General features: G+C 44.7%; 1 protein-coding gene across 1 annotated transcript in view; it reads right to left on the bottom strand.

Annotated features, from left to right (window-relative positions):
- LOC308580775 (zinc finger protein RFP-like) overlaps nt 1–19,101 on the bottom strand; it is a 127,868-nt gene that overhangs the window by 55,567 nt on the left and 53,200 nt on the right. Inside the window, exons 2-5 of the mRNA XM_081182933.1 lie at nt 18,775–18,870; nt 17,548–17,778; nt 16,369–16,391; nt 14,949–15,067 (exon numbers count right to left, since the gene is read on the bottom strand). Of these exons, the coding sequence (XP_081039059.1) occupies nt 14,949–15,067; nt 16,369–16,391; nt 17,548–17,778; nt 18,775–18,870 (469 nt within the window). The remainder of the gene's footprint in view (nt 1–14,948; nt 15,068–16,368; nt 16,392–17,547; nt 17,779–18,774; nt 18,871–19,101) is intronic.

The raw sequence follows: 19,101 nt of genomic DNA, 5'->3' as shown, positions 1-19,101 counted from the left end.
GTCTAGGGCTTGCCAATCAGAAGGTCAGCAGTTCAAATCCCCGGGAGCTCCCGTTGCTCGATCCCTGCTCCTGCCAACCTAGCAGTTCGAAAGCACGTTAAAGTGCAAGTAGATAAATAGGTACTGCTCCGGCGGGAAGGTAAACGGCGTTTCCGTGTGCTGCTCTGGTTCGCCAGAAGCGGCTTAGTCATGCTGGCCACATGACCCGGAAGCTAAACGCCGGCTCCCTTAGCCAATAAAGCGAGATGAGCGCCGCAACCCCAGAGTCGGTCACGACTGGACCTAATGGTCAGGGGTCCCTTTACCTTTACCTGAAGGCTTTGGATGGTTATATGCTCTGCCTCTGTGGCTGGAAGCAGGAATCCTCCTGAATAGCAGCTGCTGGCGACTCCAGGAGGGGCTCTTGTTCCCAGGTCCTGCTTAGGGGTTTCCCACACACATAATGTTTAAAAAATGTTTTTGGTTTCACCTGCAGGTAAAAGGATGGAGAATTCCCACCAAGGGAAAGCTGTGCCAGAGGGAATATCCCTGAGGAACATTTCTTTGTTAGCTGAGATTGCAGAGCAAAAGTGTTAAGTTGTGGGTGAACATATCAGACGACACAGCGATTCTTCAAACAGCTCTTGTTTATTCACAGACCCAGAACAGAACTTAACTGAAGGGTTCAGCCAGCCTGCTTATATAGAACTCCACTATAACGCAACAGTAACAACTTTCTGTAACTATCCAATCACTGAACGTCACTTTCAATTCCTTATTTGCATATGTGGACCTGAGTGAAAACTATCTGCAGTATCCCCCTGCTGGCCCAGGGTGAGAACTTCAGTACATAACAAAAAGCGTGAGTCCAAAGGACACCAGGGAGCAAATGAACGCAGCCATCACCCAGAAGTCCAGTTCCCTTTAGTGAAAGCCCAGTGCACTTTGGAGCAGAAAAGCCCTTCTCCTCAAATCCTGGGAGGAACGGCCAGCACAGTTTGCGTCTGGGGAGGCTGAATGCCGAAGAACATCCTCATGAATGCTCCATGTGTGGGGAGAGCTTCCAGCGAGGATCCGCCCTGACTGAGCAGCAGAGGATGCACACGGGAGAGGAAGCGTACAAATGGTCTGAGGGCGAGAAACCCTTTCCCCAGTGAGAGATCTGGGTGAGCCATCAGAGAGGCCTCATGGAAGAGAAGCAATACGAGTGTCCCAAGTGTGAGAAGAGGTTCAGTTACAGAGCAACGCTGATGCAGCAACAAAGGGTCCACACTGAAGAGAAACCACACAAGTGCTCCCACTGTGGGGAAAGCTTCAGCCAGAGGACCAGTTTGGTGAGTCACCTGCAAATCCACACGGGAGAGAGGCCTCACGAATTCCTGGACCGGAGAGATATGTTACTCAAACACCGGAGAACCCACACAGGGGAGAAGCCTCACAAATGCCCTGAGTGCAGGAAAAACTTTTCTCCATGAGATACGCTGATCAAACACCAAAGGACCCACGTGGAGGAGAAACTTTATGAATGCCCCAGTGTGGAAAAAGCTTCATTCAGAAGAAGGGATTAATCGGACACCAGATAATTCATTTAGGGAATACGTCCAGCTAATATTCTTGAAAAGTGCCACATTCCACGGGAAAAAAGAGGGAGAAATGTTGGTTACAACCTGATTTGCAGTGGAGAACACGCACCTTATCTATGTCACAAGACATAGGCGGATGGCCAGTTGTTGTTAATTCAAGAAAGTTCTCTGTTGAGGCTTCCTGCCCCAGGAGGGGACAAACAAAACTGCCCACCCCCTGCTCTGGTCCCCACGATGGATGGAGGCAGGGAGACAGAGACACATTATCTCCACGTTGCAGATTCTCATAGCACTAGAAGTCGTGGCTCCCAAACAAAGCTGAATGTTGAGAGATCCAGGACAGAAAAAAGCATTTCGTTGTGGAGCGTGTAAATGAACCATGGAACTCACTGCCACTGGAGGCAGTGACGGCAACCAACTTAAAATCATGGAATTGCAGAGCTGAACGGTACAACCAGGGTCACCAAGTCCATATATCTGCAGTGCAGGAATCTTTTGCCCAATGTGGTGCTCAAGCCAGTCACCCTTAGATTAAGACTATCATGCTCCACCCATTGAGCTGGGGACAAATTCATGGAGCACTAGGCTGTGAAGCACAATGGCTCTGCTCTGCCTCCACAGTCCAGAGGCAGAAGGCTTCTAAATCTCAGGTGCTGGAAACTGCAAAGGGGGGGGAGGATGGTTTTGCTTTCTGGTTCTGCTGGCAGGCGTCCCACGGCATCTGGGTGGCCCCTCTTGGGTGCTGGACCAAATGAGACACTTTTGTGTCCTCCCATGGGGTGAGTGGAAACTCACAGGGAAACGTATGATGACACACAAACATCGCCAACATCATAGAGGGGATGGAGCAAGGGGAGGTGGCCCTCAGGCAGGTGGGGGGCAGCAAAGGTGTCTTTATTTTGACATGTGCCACCACCCCATGGGAAATGCAGGAAAAGGAGATCAGGCTGCACAGGTCAGAAGTCGGCGGCCCTGATAGTGGAGCCAGGGAGAGTCCTACCAGATCTTTGAGAGAGGTCAATTCCACAGGCATTTGTTGTTCTAGCTCTTAGTATCCCAGGAGAGAAATCAGATACACCTGCTGCCAAAAAGACCCTCCTTGGGGGAGCATTGTGCATTTGGGGTGGGGCTGAGGAACACAAGGAAGGTGTCCTGCGAAATGTATAGGGCAGCACAGCCCATGGGGCCCCTTCCGGAAGCTGCCGGACTGCAGCTCCCGTCCTCTCTGACCCCTGGCCATGCTGGATGGGTCAGAGGGGAGTTGGAGTCCACCATTATCCAGAGGACACCCCATTTGATGCCCCTGATATACAGAATCCAGCCTGTAAATACGGAATGTTAATGCATCAACCCTAAACACTTATAATCGGCCGAAGCCCCACTCAATGCAATGAGGTTTATTTCTGGCAACGTGTGGAGATGGTGAGGCTGTATTTGCAGAGGGCATTTGAAGCTGATGCCCTGTTCAATTTCTTTTTTATTTTCTTCCCATCTGAGGTCTCCAAAGTAAGGAGCTATCCTGCCTGATGTGGGGGATGGGGTTCATTTTTTAGTCCTCTATTAATCCAATGGGGCATGCATTTTCACAGCTGTATAAGATATTGTGGGGAGAGGAAGGTTTCGTAGATTCGCAGGGTTGCGAGGGATCCTGAGGGTTATCTAGTCCCACCCCCTGCAGTGCAGGAAATCTTTGCCGAACGTGGGGCTCCGACCCACTACCCTGGGATTAAGAGTCTTCTGCTCTGCCAAATCAGACATCTCAAAAGGAAAACAAGACTGAAGGTGAGGAAAAGATGATTTATTGGGACTGTTAAAAGTGTGACTGTCTCTTTAAGAAGAAGTGAGCTGCAGAGGGAATTCTGGAGAAAGGAAGGAAAATGAATCTTCTCAAATTCCCCTTGAAAAACTGCCCATGGTTCTCCTGGTGGGTAAATGGTTTTTTATATGAGTCACTCTGGTCTGGAGAGAAACTCTTGCTGGGCCTGAGAGGCAGATTTAGTCTCCTCAGGAGATACTGAGGGGGGTTTCAAAGTCATTCAGATAAAAGAAAGGGAGGAGGGTCTCTCCAGAGAACGAGGCTCCTGAGAACGTGTAGAGTTCGGCTCCTGAGTCAGCGTCAGAAAAAGACACACGTCCCCCTTCATAGTCCAGAGTCACCCGGATCCCCCTGGGCTTCTCACTCAGGGACAGAAGAGAAGAATCAGGGGATGTCCAGGCCAAGTACTTCCCTCCCGACTTCCCCACAGCCCAGATCCCTCCCTCAGGGCTAAAGGAGAAGCGGACATTTCTCTTCACAGACTTCCTGGCAATCCCCACAACCCACCATCCCCCACTTCCCACAGTGGCATCCCAGAAATGTCTGCCTGCTGTGAATCCCTCATGTCCCAACACACAAGAGTAGCATCTGAATCTCTCAGGATTATCAGGCAGGGCTTGGGGTTTGTCTCCCTTTCTCATGCTTTTCTGATCCTCCGACAGGATGAGGTAGGGATGGGCTGTGTCTGGATCCAGAGTGACATTTGCTGTTGGGGAGAAGATGAGGGAAAGAGAAGATCAGGCAAAATCAGCAGAGAGAGAGAGATGGACATCCTTATCCAAGAAACACCCGAAAAACCCAGATTCCCTTTCAGATCAAGGGGATTTCCTTGCATCGCATGCAAGACTGAGACTCCTCCTTGCAGACTCTCATCAGAATAAATAACTTCCTTGTTGCTTTTTAACTCAGTTTCCTTCACTTTCTTATATTCAATGTCCATTGTGCCTGCCCTCCTTCCAACCCAGGCATTTTCAAAGGGGAAAAACCGCCCAGTAAACCTTTTACTCAGCTCTTCTGTGTTATCTAAGAGGAAAGAGAGTAGAATTGGAGGAGGCAGGAGAGGAGAGAAGCTGCTTTCCTCTGACAATCTCTGTGGGAATTGGCCTTTGGGGACCTCTGGGTTGGGCTGGGGGAGGAAGACCCCCTGTACTACTACTACTACTAATAATAATAATAATAATTATAATAGTAATATCCACATTTGTATACTGCCCATCATATATAGGTCTGAGGGTGGTCCACAGCATAAAAATACAACACAAAACCACATAGAGGCTTCCCCTCACTTTTGCGGGAGTTATGTTCTGGGCCCTCGTGCACAAAAGTGAAAATCGTGTTAAGTGGGGAGCCTGTTATTCCTGTTCTCCATCTCTCTCACCCACTTGGTCTCTCCTTCCTCCCAACCATCTTCGAAGTTTAGACCTCGCCACCAGGGAAGAGGAGGCAGGTGGAAGGGCAATTTTACAAAGGACTGCTTATTCCATGCTTCTCTTTGGGATTTAATATATACCATAAGACTAGTTCCCTGGGGGAAGCGGGGAATAACTCAAAAGGTTACCAGTTTGGGGCTGAGACAGTCATGATAGGCAAGTGTAGGGCTGCCCTAATTTGAAGAGCAAGAAAGATATATAAAAATATATATAAAAATATATAAAAGGATGTCACATAGAGGAGGGAGAAAGGTTGTTTTCTGCTGCTCCAGAGAAGCGGACACGGAGCAATGGATCCAAACTACAAGAAAGAAGATTCCACCTAAACATTAGGAAGAACTTCCTGACAGTAAGAGCTGTTCGACAGTGGAATTTGCTGCCAAGGAGTGTGGTGGAGTCTCCTACTTTGGAGGTCTTTAAGCAGAGGCTTGACAACCATATGTCAGGAGTGCTCTGATGGTGTTTCCTGCTTGGCAGGGGGTTGGACTCGATGGCCCTTGTGGTCTCTTCCAACTCTATGATTCTATGATTCTATGATTCTAAAGAGGACACATTTGCCAACTTCGACTTTTAACCATGGATCACTATGATGATTCCCATTTGAAATACCCCTACTATATGTAGGCTATAGAAGCTGTGCTATATTGCTAGTAGCAATGTTCTTAACTTTCAACAACAAAAGAAGAATAAGAATACATATAGCTATCTCACTTGCCACATGAAATATTTGGGCACATGTTCACATCTTTCTGAATGTAAGTGTGCACAGAACAATTTATTAACCTGTTGAACATCTGCATGTGGACTCTCCTTAAGGGCAGGGGGATCTTAACTCTTGCCCTCCCGGACTCCTTCTCCAAGATCTTGTAGCTGAGCTAGCGTCCTTTTGGTTCAGCCACAAGAGAAGGGGTTTTTCCGGGTTAGCGCCAGCGATAATGGCGGATTCCCTCTGATCTCTGAGGGACCAGCTCCGTGGGATCGGGTCTGACCGCTGCGGCGAAGCGGGGACCCATCTTACAATCACAGCCGATGTGAAGCCTGTGAGCGTGGGACTCAGCGGGCACCTTCAGCGCCCCCCCAAATTGCAAAGGGACCCTGTTTTTGGGCTCCGGAGCGAGGCGGGGAGTGTGGCGCAGTGCTGTGAGTGACTGCTTCTTCCGCGGAGCGAAGCCGCACAGCCGTTATCAGAGAGCGCTGACTTTTTCCTGGACAATTTGGCTGCAAGAAACAACTACCCGTGAGTAGGATTAAATTGGATTATAAAGGAAAGGAAATTAGTAAATTCGGCACCGAAACGGGGAAGCATAAAGAGGAAGTCTGCCTCCTGTTTCTTGTATACAGAACAAAGCAAAGAGACTGTGAGCTAGAGCTTTGAAAGCAACTTTTAAAAGGGTTAAAATCCGATTGTCAGACAGAAGATTTCCCCTTCGGATTGCAGGAGAGGAGAGGAAAATACTTGAATTTTATTTTCCTGTAAAGAAAGTAGGGAAAGGAAGTTAAAATCCACTGCTTAGACCCTGGGAACGGACTGCCTTGATAATGAATGCCGCATCGTGAAAGGCACTATTGGCAATAGACTGCTTTTGACAGCTAACTCTGCAAAAGAGATACAGTGTTTCTGGCTGATTTCTCCTGGTTTTAGAGTAACCTCAAAATAGTTGGAATTGATACTGTCGTCTTTTTTCGAACTGGGGGACTTAAAAAAAGTTATTTTTAAAAGTTACAAGTTTGACTGCAACTGTGTCCCCCTAGAGGAAGTTGGACATTGTTACAAAAACAACTGAGCCAGGGAATTTTCCACTTCATAACAAAGCCCAGCTGTGGGAGCGACCTTGGACTTATCTGGAGTGGTATGGCAGACGGGAAAGAAAAGTTAAGAGTCGACTCAAGAGAAAATATTGAGGTCTGGCAGAATTCGCACAGACATTGGAGCACAAAGAAGAGCATCAGCATCTGGGGCCTCTGGGGTATCTGGACCATCAGGGGCTGTATCTACACAAGCGAAGTCAAAAGGAATGTCGTCTGAGGAGGTTTTAGTTTGGCATTAGGGAAAATAAATGAATCATTGGAAAATTTAACCAGGCAAGTAGCTGAAACAAACATACAGGTGGCTGAAACAAATAAACAAGTAGCTGAAGCATCAGCAAAAATCAACCAAAATACTACAAGCATAAATAACTTGGGACAGCAGGTGAATACTAATACACAGGCTATTGAGAAATTGCTTCAAGAATCTACTCAGATTCGAAAGACTGCTGAGGAAGCAAAGGAGATAGCAACTGCCACTGAAGAGAAGATACCACCGATACACAGACGACTGGATGACCACGGCTTGATGCTTTCCATGGTGGAATTGAAGGAGAAACAAACCAATTTGAGGATCAGAGCTGTACCTGAACTTGAGAAGGATAATTTGCCTGATTTCCTTACTAAGGAATTTAGAGTTTTGGCAACTAGACTCGGGAAAGGAAGAATTCAAGATAGTAAGTGCATTCAGGCTTGGAAGAGGAGGAAAGAAGAATAAAGTGAGAGATTGTCTTATTACTTTTCGAACTAAAGAGGAGAGAGATAAAATCTTGAATTTGCACTACCAAAAGACCTTGGAAATTTATCAGTCAAGTGTTGAGATATTTAAGGATATCCCGAAACATCTTTTGGACCTCAGGTTTAACTACGGAGATGTGGTCGCTTTGTTGAGAAGTAATAGAATCCTTTTCAGGTGGGAATTCCCTCAAGGCTTGTCCTTTAAATACAAAGGAAGGAAGATAAAAATAAGATCACTGGACGACAAAGATAGATTTCTGAAAGACCGTGGAGAAGATTTACAGAAAGAAGCGGAAATTGGGAGAGAGCCAAGAGCACGGGAAGGTGGAATGCTAGATATAGCAAACTTGTCTTTTGGATTACCTGGTTTAGAGAAAGTGACACCACCGACAGAACAAGAACAGACATTTGGTACTGTTGGAGGAAAAACAAAGTAACTACACTATGGCTTTGCAACTATTAAGTTGGAACTGTAATGGTCTAAATTTCCCTCAGAAAAGGAAAAATGTTTTTCATTTATTGAAAAAGGAACAATTGGACTTGATTTGCCTACAGGAAACACATGTGATTAGGCTACATAGAAAAGTTTTGATTAATAAAAGATTGGGACAAGAGTTTATTTCATCTGATAAAGTTAAAAAAAGAGGAGTAGTGATCTATGCAAAGGAGAGATTATCACCGAAATTTATTTTTAAAGATGACCAAGGAAGATATGTGGCAATTGAAATTCAAATTCAAGGAGAAAAATTCCTGATAGTAGGAATTTAGGCACCAAATGAGGGGAAATCTGAATTCTTCAAAAAGTTGCATGAGACTTTAATGGACTATATGGACTATAATTTGATCCTGATGGGAGATATGAACGGAGTAGTATCAACAAACATGGACAAGGCACAAAGACAGGTGGTCACCAAGGATGGTAGACTACCGAAAACCTTTTTTGAGATGACAGACAATCTGGATTTAGTTGATATTTGGAGAATAAAGAATCCCCTGGCTAGAGAGGGAACTTTCTTTTCTGAAGCCAAAATGACATGGACCAGAATCGACCAAATATGGGTAACTAGAGGAACGGCTCCAAAGATAAAGAAGGCGGAAATCTGTCCAAGAACTTGCTCTGACCACAATCCTGTGAAGATGGAGATGAAACTGATTTCCACTGGTTCTTTTAGATGGAGGATGAATGACACCTTATTTAGAGATGAAAATGTGATTAAGAAGGCCCAAAAAACTATGAGAGACTATTTTGAGATAAATATGAACACTAATGTTGAAAAAAGAGTTATCTGGGACGCAAGTAAAGCTGTTATGAGAGGGTTCTTGATACAACAGAATGCAATGAGAAGAAAGACAAAATTTTGGAAAAAATAAAAGAAAGTGAGAAGAAATTGAGAGCAAAACCAAAGTCACAAGAGATCTTGAGAGAAATAAAGTTATATCAAGTACAATATATGAAAATGATGAACCAGGAAATAGAATGGAAAATTAAACAAATGAGACAAAATACATTTGAATCAGCTAACAAATGTGGGAAGTTGTTAGCTTGGCAAATGAAAAAAAGACAAAAATTAAATACTATTACAAATTTAGAAGTGGAAGGAAGGAACATACAAAACCCAGCTGAGATTAAAAAAAGTTCCAGAGGTACTTCAAACAATTATATACACAAGGGCCACAGAAAGAAGTTGACATAGATCGATTTTTGAAGACAAATGGATTACAAAAAATTCCTCAAGAAAGTAAATTAATGTTGAACTGTAAAATATCTGAACAGGAAATAGAAGATGCCATTCAGAACATGCAATTGGGCAAATCTCCAGGACCAGATGGACTGACTTCAAGATATTACAGAACTTTAAAAGAGTGGTTAGTACAACCTTTAAAGGAAGTCTGATGAAATATTGGAAGGGAAAAAGGTGCCGGAATCATGGAAAGAAACATATATTACACTTATACCGAAAACAGAAACTGAAAAAACTCAGCTTAAGAACTACCGCCCCATATCACTACTCAATGTGGATTACAAAATTTTTGCAGATATTTTGGCCAAGAGGCTAAAAAAAGTGCTGATGGAATAGATTCATAAAGACCAAGCAGGTTTCTTCCGGGTAGACACTTGTCTGATAACCTGAGGAATATAATTAACATTTTGGAAATGTTAGAAGTGAATATTAATACTAAAGCAGTTTTAATATTTGTGGACGCGGAGAAAGCCTTTGACAACATTTCTTGGAGTTTTATGAAGAAGAACCTACAGGGGATGGGGGTGGGAGAAGGATTTGGAAACGGTATAAGTGCAATTTACTCTGAACAAAAGGCCAAGCTAATTGTTAACAATGAGGTGACAGAGGAATTTAAGATAGAGAAAGGGACACAACAAGGTTGCCCAATTTCCCTATTGCTTTTTATATCAGTCCTGGAGGTTTTGCCGAATATGATTAGAAGGGACCAGTTGGTTAAAGGTATACAAGTCAGAGCTAAACAGTATAAATTGAGAGCATTCGCAGACAATTTAGTACTGACATTACAGGAGCCAGAATCTAGTACCAAAAGAGTTTTGGAACTGATTCAAGATTTTGGTCAGGTTGCTGGATTTAAATTGAATAAACTAAAAACAAAGGTTTTGGGGGGAAATTTATCAGAGAATGAAAGAGAGAGGTTTCAGAATGAGACAGGTTTAACAGTGGTTAAGAAAGTGAAATACCTGGGGATTAACATGATAGCCAAAAATGTGAATTTATTTAAAGACAATTATGAAAAATGTTGGGCGGAAGTGAAAAAAGACTTGGAAATCTGGTCTAATTTGAAGCTTTCACTGCTAGGCCGTATTGCTGCGATAAAGATGAATGTATTGCCAAGAATGTTATTTTTGTTTCAAACATTGCAAATTCTGGACAAAATGGATTGCTTCAAGAAGTGGCAGAGAGATATTTCTAGATTTGTCTGGCAGGGCAAGAAGCCCAGAATAAACTTTAAAATTTTAACGGATGCAAAGGAAAGAGGTGGATTTGCCCTGCCAGACCTTAAATTGTATTATGAATCAGCAGCTTTCTGCTGGTTGAAAGAATGGCTACTCCTTGAGAACACAGATCTAGAAGGTTTTAACAATGTATTTGGTTGGCATGCAGATTTGTGGTATGATAAGGTCAAAGCACATAAAGCATTTAAAAATCATATTGTCAGGAAAGCACTATTTAATGTCTGGATAAGATATAAAGATTTACTTGAAAATAAAACCCCAAGGTGGCTGTCACCAATGGAAGCAAAGGCTTTGAAAAGACTCAATATGGAGGTCAAATGGCCGAAATATTGGGAAATTTTAGAACAAGCAGGAGACAAATTGAAATTGCAGAGTTATGAAAAACTAAAGAATAAAGTGTGAGATTGGCTTCATTATTATCAAATAATGGAGGCATATAATCAGGACAAAAAAATTGGATTCCAGGTGGAAAAATCAAAATTGGAAACAGAACTGTTAGAGCCCAAAACTAAGATTTATAAGGATGTATAATTTGCTGTTGAAATGGAATACTCAGGATGAAATGGTGAAATCTGCTATGATTAAGTGGGCACAAGATGTTGGACATAATATTATGTTTGCTGACTGGGAACAGTTATGGACCACAGGTATGAAGTTTACGGCATGCAATGCCTTAAGAGAGAATATTATGAAAATGATATACAGGTGGTACATGACACCAGTCAAGCTGGTCAAAATTTATCACTTGCCCGATAACAAATGTTGGAAATGTAAAGAAACAGAAGGTACATTCTTTCCCCTTTGGTGGACGTGCCCAAGGATTAAGGTTTTCTGGGAGATGATATATAATGAAATGAAAAAGGTATTTAAATATACCTTCCTGAAGAAACCAGAGGCCTTTCTCCTGGGCATGGTCGGCCAATTGGTGCCAAAGAAGGATAGAACTTTCTTTATGTATGCTACGACAGCAGCAAGAATACTCATCGCAAAGTATTAGAAGACCCAAGATCTACCCACCCAGGAAGAATGGCAGATGAAGGTGATGGACTACATGGAATTGGCAGAAATTTATCTTGTAGCTGAGCCAGCGTCCTTTTAGTTCAGCCACAAGAGAAGGGATTTTTACAGTATGTCGCTAGCTTAAGATGCTCTGTTGTGATTCTCTGCTCTGTTGTGATTCTCTGCTGCAGATTAGCCTAACCGGGTGCCTTAGATTTGACTCTAATGCAGGCATCAGCAACCTCGGCCCTCCAGCTGTTTTGGGACTAATAATAATAATAATAATAATAATAATAAATTTTATTTATATCCCACCCTCCCCAGCCGAAGCCGGGCTCAGGGCGGCTAACAGCAATAAAACAGTACAAAAGTGCAACATAAACAACATTCTAAAATCATTCATTATAAAAATTAATTAATTCAAGCCACTAGCAACCATTGGGCCAGAGCTCTGCGAAGATTGCCGAGGGAGGGAGTCAGGCTGTGCCCTGGCCAAAGGCCTGGTGGAACAGCTCTGTCTTGCAGGCCCTGTGGAAGGATGTCAAGTCCCGCAGGGCCCTGGTCTCTTGTGACAGAGTGTTCCACCAGATCGGAGCCACAGCCGAAAAAGCCCTGGCTCTAGTTGAGGCCAGCCTAACTTCTCTGTGGCCTGGGACCTTCAAGATGTTTTTATTTGAAGACCGTAGGTTTCTCTGTGGCATACCAGGAGAGGCGGTCCCGTAGGTACGAGGGTCCTAGGCCATATAGGGCTTTAAAGGTTAAAACCAGCACCTTAAACCTGATCCTGTACTCCACCGGGAGCCAGTGCAGCTGGTATAGCACCGGGTGAATGTGATCTCGCAGCGAAGACCTCGTAAGGAGTCTCGCTGCAGCATTCTGCACCCGCTGGAGTTTCTGGGTCAGTCTCAAGGGCAGCCCCACGTAGAGCGAGTTACAATAATCCAGTCTGGAGGTGACCGTCGCATGGATCACAGTGGCTAGGTCAGGGCGAGAGAGGTAAGGAGCCAACTGCTTAGCTTGGCGGAGATGGAAAAATGCCGCCTTTGTTATAGCTGTAATCTGCGCCTCCATAGAGAGGGAGGTATCGAAGATTACACCCAAACTCTTAACGGACGGTGCTGGCACTAATTGCGCCCCCGCAAGAGATGGGAGACTACAACTCCCATGATCCCTAGCTAACAGGACCAGTGGTCAGGGATTATGGGAATTGTAGTGCTGAAACATTTGGAGGGCCGAGGTTGTCTATGCCTGTTCTAATGCAATATTAAATTTTTCATGAGTTCTTGTAAACCAAAAAACCGAACAAGAAACCTTGGGGACATTTTCCCAATTTTAATAATCTGCCCTGATACAAATTTTAAGAAATTTTGATCATAGAAAATAGAAGACATGGCTGGGAAAAAGAGGACACATGGCAGCCAGGCCTGAAAAAGGTCACATGATGGAAAAGCAACCCGACTCTCTCTAGCCAGGAGGAAAGCTCTTCCCTCCTCCGCCTGATCCTTCTGGGAAGTTTCTCTCTCCCCCTTCAAGTCCACCCTCTCTGCCTTTGTGGCACAAACAGCAGGGCTAGAGTCAAGCGGTGGATGGTTCTCAATTGTACAGAAGAGACTCTTGACCCCCCAGGAAACACTAGTCCCCCGTCCCCCCCTCCTGTGAATTGGGGTCTCCATGTGAATTTTACCTCTCTGGAGACTTCTGAGTGACTGGACATCTGAGGAAGCAAAAATATAGGCTTAATGGTCTACACTGCAATAGTTCAAAGAAAATCTTTTTACAAAACATCACCATAACATAGCATCTGTTGTTTCCTTATTTCAAGCAAAAGATGACATCATAAAACAAGTAATTGGAAGACAACAACTTTAGGCCTAAGGAATTAAAACAACTAACCTGTTTAGCTGTGATTCCTGCATTGCAGCGGGTTGGACTAAATCAGGGGTCAGCAAACATTTTCAGCAGGGGGCCGGTCCACTGCCCCTCAGACCTTGTGGGGGGACCGAACTATTTTTTTTTGGGGGGGGGGAATGAACAAAATCCTATGCCCCACAAATAACCCAGAGATGCATTTTAAATAAAAGGACACATTCTACTCATGTAAAAATATGCTGATTCCCAAACAGTCCGCGGACCAGATTTAGAAGGAGATTGGGCCAGATCCAGCTCCTGGGCCTTAGTTTCCCTACCCATGGACTAGATGACCCTTAGGATCCTTTCAAACTCTACTATTCCATGATTCCATGGGGAAATCAGAAATGGTAAACCATACTAGAAAATGGCGGAATACAATCATTCAGAATCCACGAATGAAATGGGAATCTGAACTGGCGGGCTGGAGGAAAGTTAACATCTGCACCAAGTAAACTTGTGGGGAAAAGCTCTTGAAACCGGAATTTCCAAGCATGCTGACAAAGCAGATTGCAAAGGAAGAATCAGCAGAGCTTTACCCTGTAATTCAAAGGGTCTCATGCAATGGGAAGTCCTCCCTCATGGAATGGGGCTGATCTCATAAGAACAGTGGGAAGTCTCAGGAGATGGGGATGGCTGATGAGGTTGAAACTGAGGAGGAGGCAGCTCAGGCCTTGCTCTGCTGCTGGGAGACCAGTCTGGGCAGGAGGTGGAGGAGGGACTGGGTGCTTGCGGGTGCCCTTTTTAACACACTTCACGAGGGGGAAATCCAAGCAAATATAGAGAAGCCTCAAAAGAACTTCTCCAGATTGTGTGGCGGGAAAACAAAATGCAAGGGAGGTTCCCTATACATGAGAACCAGAAACCAGGGACACTGGACTGACCCTGCAGGATCCTCCTTAAGGGTTTTGTAAGATATTGTAAGGCTCTGAGACTTTCCCCCACAATTGAGCAGTATAAACATTTCATGAAAGAAAGCAAAATCTGTAAAATCGAGGGTGAAACCAGGATACTAGTCTATAGGCAGGAATGGAACTCAGACTGGTGTTCAGGTTCTTTGCAGGGACAAGCTCTGCCCCCAATCCAAGCCCTCAACCTCCCTCCCAGTTCATTCATGGGACAGACAAAGAACCCAAACACCACTAGAGGACTGTTTCCCAGAGTGACGCCATTGATGGGGGTCCCAAAGTCTGCAGAAGGGAAGGTTCAACACCCATGAAATATCAGTCCCCATCCCTCCTGTCAAATTGTTCCTCCCCTGGAAATATACCTTTCTTTCTGAGTCTGTTTTCTGTATAACACAGCATCTGAGGAAGCAAAAAGATATAAAGTGTTAGGGCAACACTCTTCCACCTGAGATAAATCTCCATACAAAAGTAACACTTCATAATGTGGCATCCTTGAATTGACTCCATTCAGAGCAGGAGAACCTCCCAAAGGACAACCCCAGATTGTGTAGACTGGTAACCAAAAGGAAAAGGAGGTTCCGTATAACTGAAAACAGATACACTCTGGTTCAGGCTTCCCTTACAGGATCCAGGGTCACAATATACACGGGCCATTCTGGGGGACTGGAAATGAAGGCTGGAGCACCAAGAAGGAAGGTATCCTGGGGTTATTAAATTCCATGCAATAAGAGGCTGGCATGTTCAGTTCTGAAGAAATATTAGAATTCCCAGTGTGAAATCCTGGCAGCCATTTTTCATTACCTTTCCATTGTTTCATTGCATCCTCCACAAGGTGATTTAGATCACAGGATTCCAAGATCCTGTTCCTCAGCTCTGGAGGGAAAGGCAGTGGGTTCTCTGGACTCTCTCTTTCCTCATACCTGGTGAAAAGAAAAACAATGAATGGCCCCATTGTGGCACCGTCTCCCTAATTATTGCAGGAGATCTCAATAACATGAACAAAGTTGAAGTTTATTTCCCAACAGGTAATTCAACATGATCTGTTGACACCCACCTCCAAGCCCTGGCCAATGGCTTCGTAAGGATGATAAACAGCACAAGGGACAAGAGGCAACCCTGTGCGACATCACCGGAGGGCTCCCATGGCTTCAAACTCTGCTGCCCCATAACAACTTTCTGGGAAGGTCCCAGGACGTAAGGGCCAAACCCCTGAAATGGAGTGCCTGCAATCCCTCCCTCCCTGAGCCTCTCTAGAGGAAAGAAGAAGAAGAAGAAGAAGAAGAAGAAGAAGAAGAAGAAGAAGAAGAAGAAGAAGAAGAAGAAGAAGAGGAGGAGGAGGAGGAGGAGTAGTTTGGATTTGATATCCCGCTTTATCACTACCCTAAGGAGTCTCAAAGCAGCTAACATTCTCCTTTCCCTTCCTCCCCCACAAGAAACACTCTGTGAGGTGAGTGGGGCTGAGAGACTTCAGAGAAGTGTGACTGGCCCAAGGTCACCCAGCAGCTGCATGTGGAGGAGCGGAGACGCGAACCCGGTTCCCCAGATTACGAGTCCACCGCTCTTAACCACTACACCACACTGTCCAGTTAGTGATGTCAAAAGCTGCCAAGCGGTCAAGGAGAACAACCTCCACCCTCCCTGCACCCCCTCTCTCACACAGGAAGGACACAACCCCATGCCCCATGGGACTCTCCCTCCAGAGGCATCAAACAACCTGACTTTCACCCCCCACTCAAGACCACCTTCAGCCTCTCACACAGGAAACACTCCCGAGAAAAAGAACCAACCCATTCTATACCAACAGACTTTCCCTCCCTAAGTGCCTCAAAGGGGCTGAGTTACCAGAGTTGGGGGGCTTCCAGTGGGACGTGGAGATATACTGGTACGTCCTAAGCTGTTCCCAGGGATATTTGGCACTTTCTCTTCTACATGTTTGAAATTACCAAAGTCAATGAACAGAAGGTGGAAGAGAAAGAAAAGAGCCCCCATCCCTGTGTGAAGTGATGTGGGGAGGGGAGGGAGGAGGCAGTTGACCTTGAACCTTGGAGGGAGAATTGGGGGGCTACAAGTTCAGAAGAGGGGGCTCTACTTTTACCTGTGAGATGCCTCAGGGAGTGAGTCCTCCAGTCTCCCCCCTGCAGCCCCTGGAGGGCCATGTCTGAGGTTCTTGCATCCTGGAATCATGGAGTGATGCTAATGGAAATGAGCCAGATCCACTTACCTCTGCAAGGTCTTTCTCACATCCTAGAGGGGAAAAGAGAAGGGAATTCACTGCACAGCACAGGCCACACTAGGAAGACCCCCTCAGACCCTGGCCCTCGGATGTCAGTCTGCCTGGCACATGCCAAGGTTGTGGGTAGGGATGGTGGAATCAGTTTTTATTTTTCCAGTCTGAAATTATTAATTTTTCCAGTATCAAGTTCTCCACATTTCCACATCTGTTTACAATTATTATTTTTTAAGAATCCTTAAGAAAATCCACCAGCATTTTAGGGAAATTTAATATTTGTGGGTTCAGGAGAAGATTCCACCCCATCTCTTGTCTTAGATTATAATTTATTAATTTTAATCCCGTTTGCACTGTGCAATTCAGACTTAAGGAAGCCTACAGGATAGTCCTACCAGGGAACTTTCCCAAGTTATCTTCCGCAGAAGTCCCCAAATTTCAAATTCTACTTTCCAACTGGAAATTTAAAAAGCACCTGCAGCATAAAATGCCTCCAAAGGGGTAATAAAATAGCTCCGTGTTTCTTTGGGCTCATCCACACTTCTGCTTTTCCTGTGTCTAGAAAACACGGGTCCAAGTGGTTTTGCCTTTGCCCTGCCGCTTTCCCTCAGGGAAAACCTGCTCCTTAGTTCAACATTTAGGAAACGTCAATCCGGAGAAAACCAGGCTGATGTTTGCTCTAATTCAGCAGTAAAGAGCAGGTTTTCCTGGAGGAAAGGGGTGGGACAAGCAGCAGTCTGGATGAGTCCCTCTGTCTTAGTCTTTGGTCACTGTGACTGAGCACCATTTTGGGCCGCTCTGTATCCATTGTGAAAAGGATCAACCAAGAAGTTGTGGAGGGAAGTGGAAAGGAAGCTTGGTCAAGAGACTGCCTCATGTCAGAAGGAGGCCTGAATCCTCGCTGAAGCATTGCCAAGAGGAAGGCATTTGGAGACAAATCATCAGCAAAGAGCAGAAAACCACCTCCTGTTCCATCAAGAACACAGAAGAATCTCTAGTCCTCATCAGGTGAGTTAAGCATCCCAGGTCTCTTGGGTCTTCCTGTCCATTACATACCTGACTAGAGGCTCCATCATCTGAACCCCTGCACTCCTTGCATACATGAAAGAGACACATGAAGGATTGGAGGCAGCCTTTTCCTGGAGTCTTGGGCTGTTCCTGCCACCGTCTTACCTGCAGAAGTTCACTCGCTGGCTGCTGACCCTTCTCCTCCATCTCCTGGATGATCCTCTCAAGAGAGGAGAGTTTCCTGGAGAGTCTGGCCAGCTGCTCATCCCTTCTCTCTGCAATCTCCTTCTCCACCTCTTCCATGTGATTCAGCAGACCTTTTTCTTGTTCTTCCAGGAACTGGCGCAGTTCTCTAAACTTCTCCACAATCTTCAGCCTCTCCGTTTCTGTTAATTTCTGCAAGAAAAGAGGAGGTCTGAGTGTGTTTGGTCCTTAGCCTCAAAACAGAAGAAACAAAATTGTGAAAATTAAACAGGGTGGACACTTCTGATTTTTCATAGACATGAAACCTTCAGTGGCTAAAGAAGTAAACATTTATTTTGAGGGGAGGCCCTCTCCATTGCTGTTTCTGTTTTGTCTATTTTGCAGACGGATACAGCCTAAAGGAAGGAGCTCTTTTTTCCTAGCCATGGATTTTCCCTGCATGTTTTGGGGCATGGCATAACCAGAGTTCTAAGCTGTTCAGAGAACCTCCAGGGACATAAAACACCCCTCAATTTAGGCTGGAGCGATTTAGGTGTAGGAAGGAACATAAACAGAGGAAGAGGAAGACAAAGTGCAGAGTTCATCCCCATAGCTCCCCTGTTTTCTTTAAAGATTTTTAAAAGCCTGAGTTTCCTAAAAATGAACAAGAGCGCACATTTAGAATTCAGTTCTTTAGTACTATTTATGGTAAATCAGGATTTGGATTAATTTGCTTCCACCCTTTCAGCTCCCAAGTCCTCAGGCTTCTCCTTGACTGCTATTCACATAATAAACGATAAGGGGAAATAAACTCAATTTAGCGGCATTCAAAGGTGAACTTACCTAATTCGCTATTGCTGAAAAAATATGGAGACCAAAACAGAGCTTTAAAATTCTGATATTTTCAAGCTTGACCCAGCCAGGTAATATTCACAAAAAATGTATTTATGAGGGTAAAATACAGATCAAAATATTTATACAAGGAGGTAGCTACCCTAACATCTGATTCATTTTCAGAACAATAAATTAATAAACAGACTGATATGAAAAATGAGAAATGAGGAGAAGCTGAAACAGGCAGATTTCCCCATCACTTCTCAGTCCTGACTCAATTCTTCTTCTTCTTCTTCTTTATTGAATTTATATACTGCCCTATACCTGGAGGTCTCAAGTGCTTGTTCCCTGTCTAGTAACAACAAAGACACTTACAAGGAGGTCTTTGCTTTCCTTGTCCAGATCTGCTTGATGGGCCAGAATTTCCTCTCTCTCTTTCCTCAGAATCTCCAGGTGGTGACAGATCTCTCCCTAAAGAGAAAAGGAAAAATTCAGCTTTGATTGAGACACACAGAGAAATTAAAATCACAATGGCTTCTTGCGCCCAGTGGCCTTGCTAGAATAGCAAAGTAATTTCCTGGAGGAAATAAAAGTACAGAGGCTTTCAGCCTTTTTGGGTCCACGGCTCCATGGGTCAACTACCTTCATCTGCAGCACCCCTGTGGGGCTCAGGATCCCAGTTAGGTCCCCCCTTGCCTGCAG

This window comes from Podarcis bocagei (assembly GCF_964188305.1).
Source record: "Podarcis bocagei genome assembly, chromosome: 2".
NCBI lineage: Eukaryota > Metazoa > Chordata > Lepidosauria > Squamata > Lacertidae > Podarcis > Podarcis bocagei.
The sequence above is the reverse complement of the archived record's forward strand: the minus strand, read 5'-3'. Positions and strand labels throughout refer to the sequence as shown.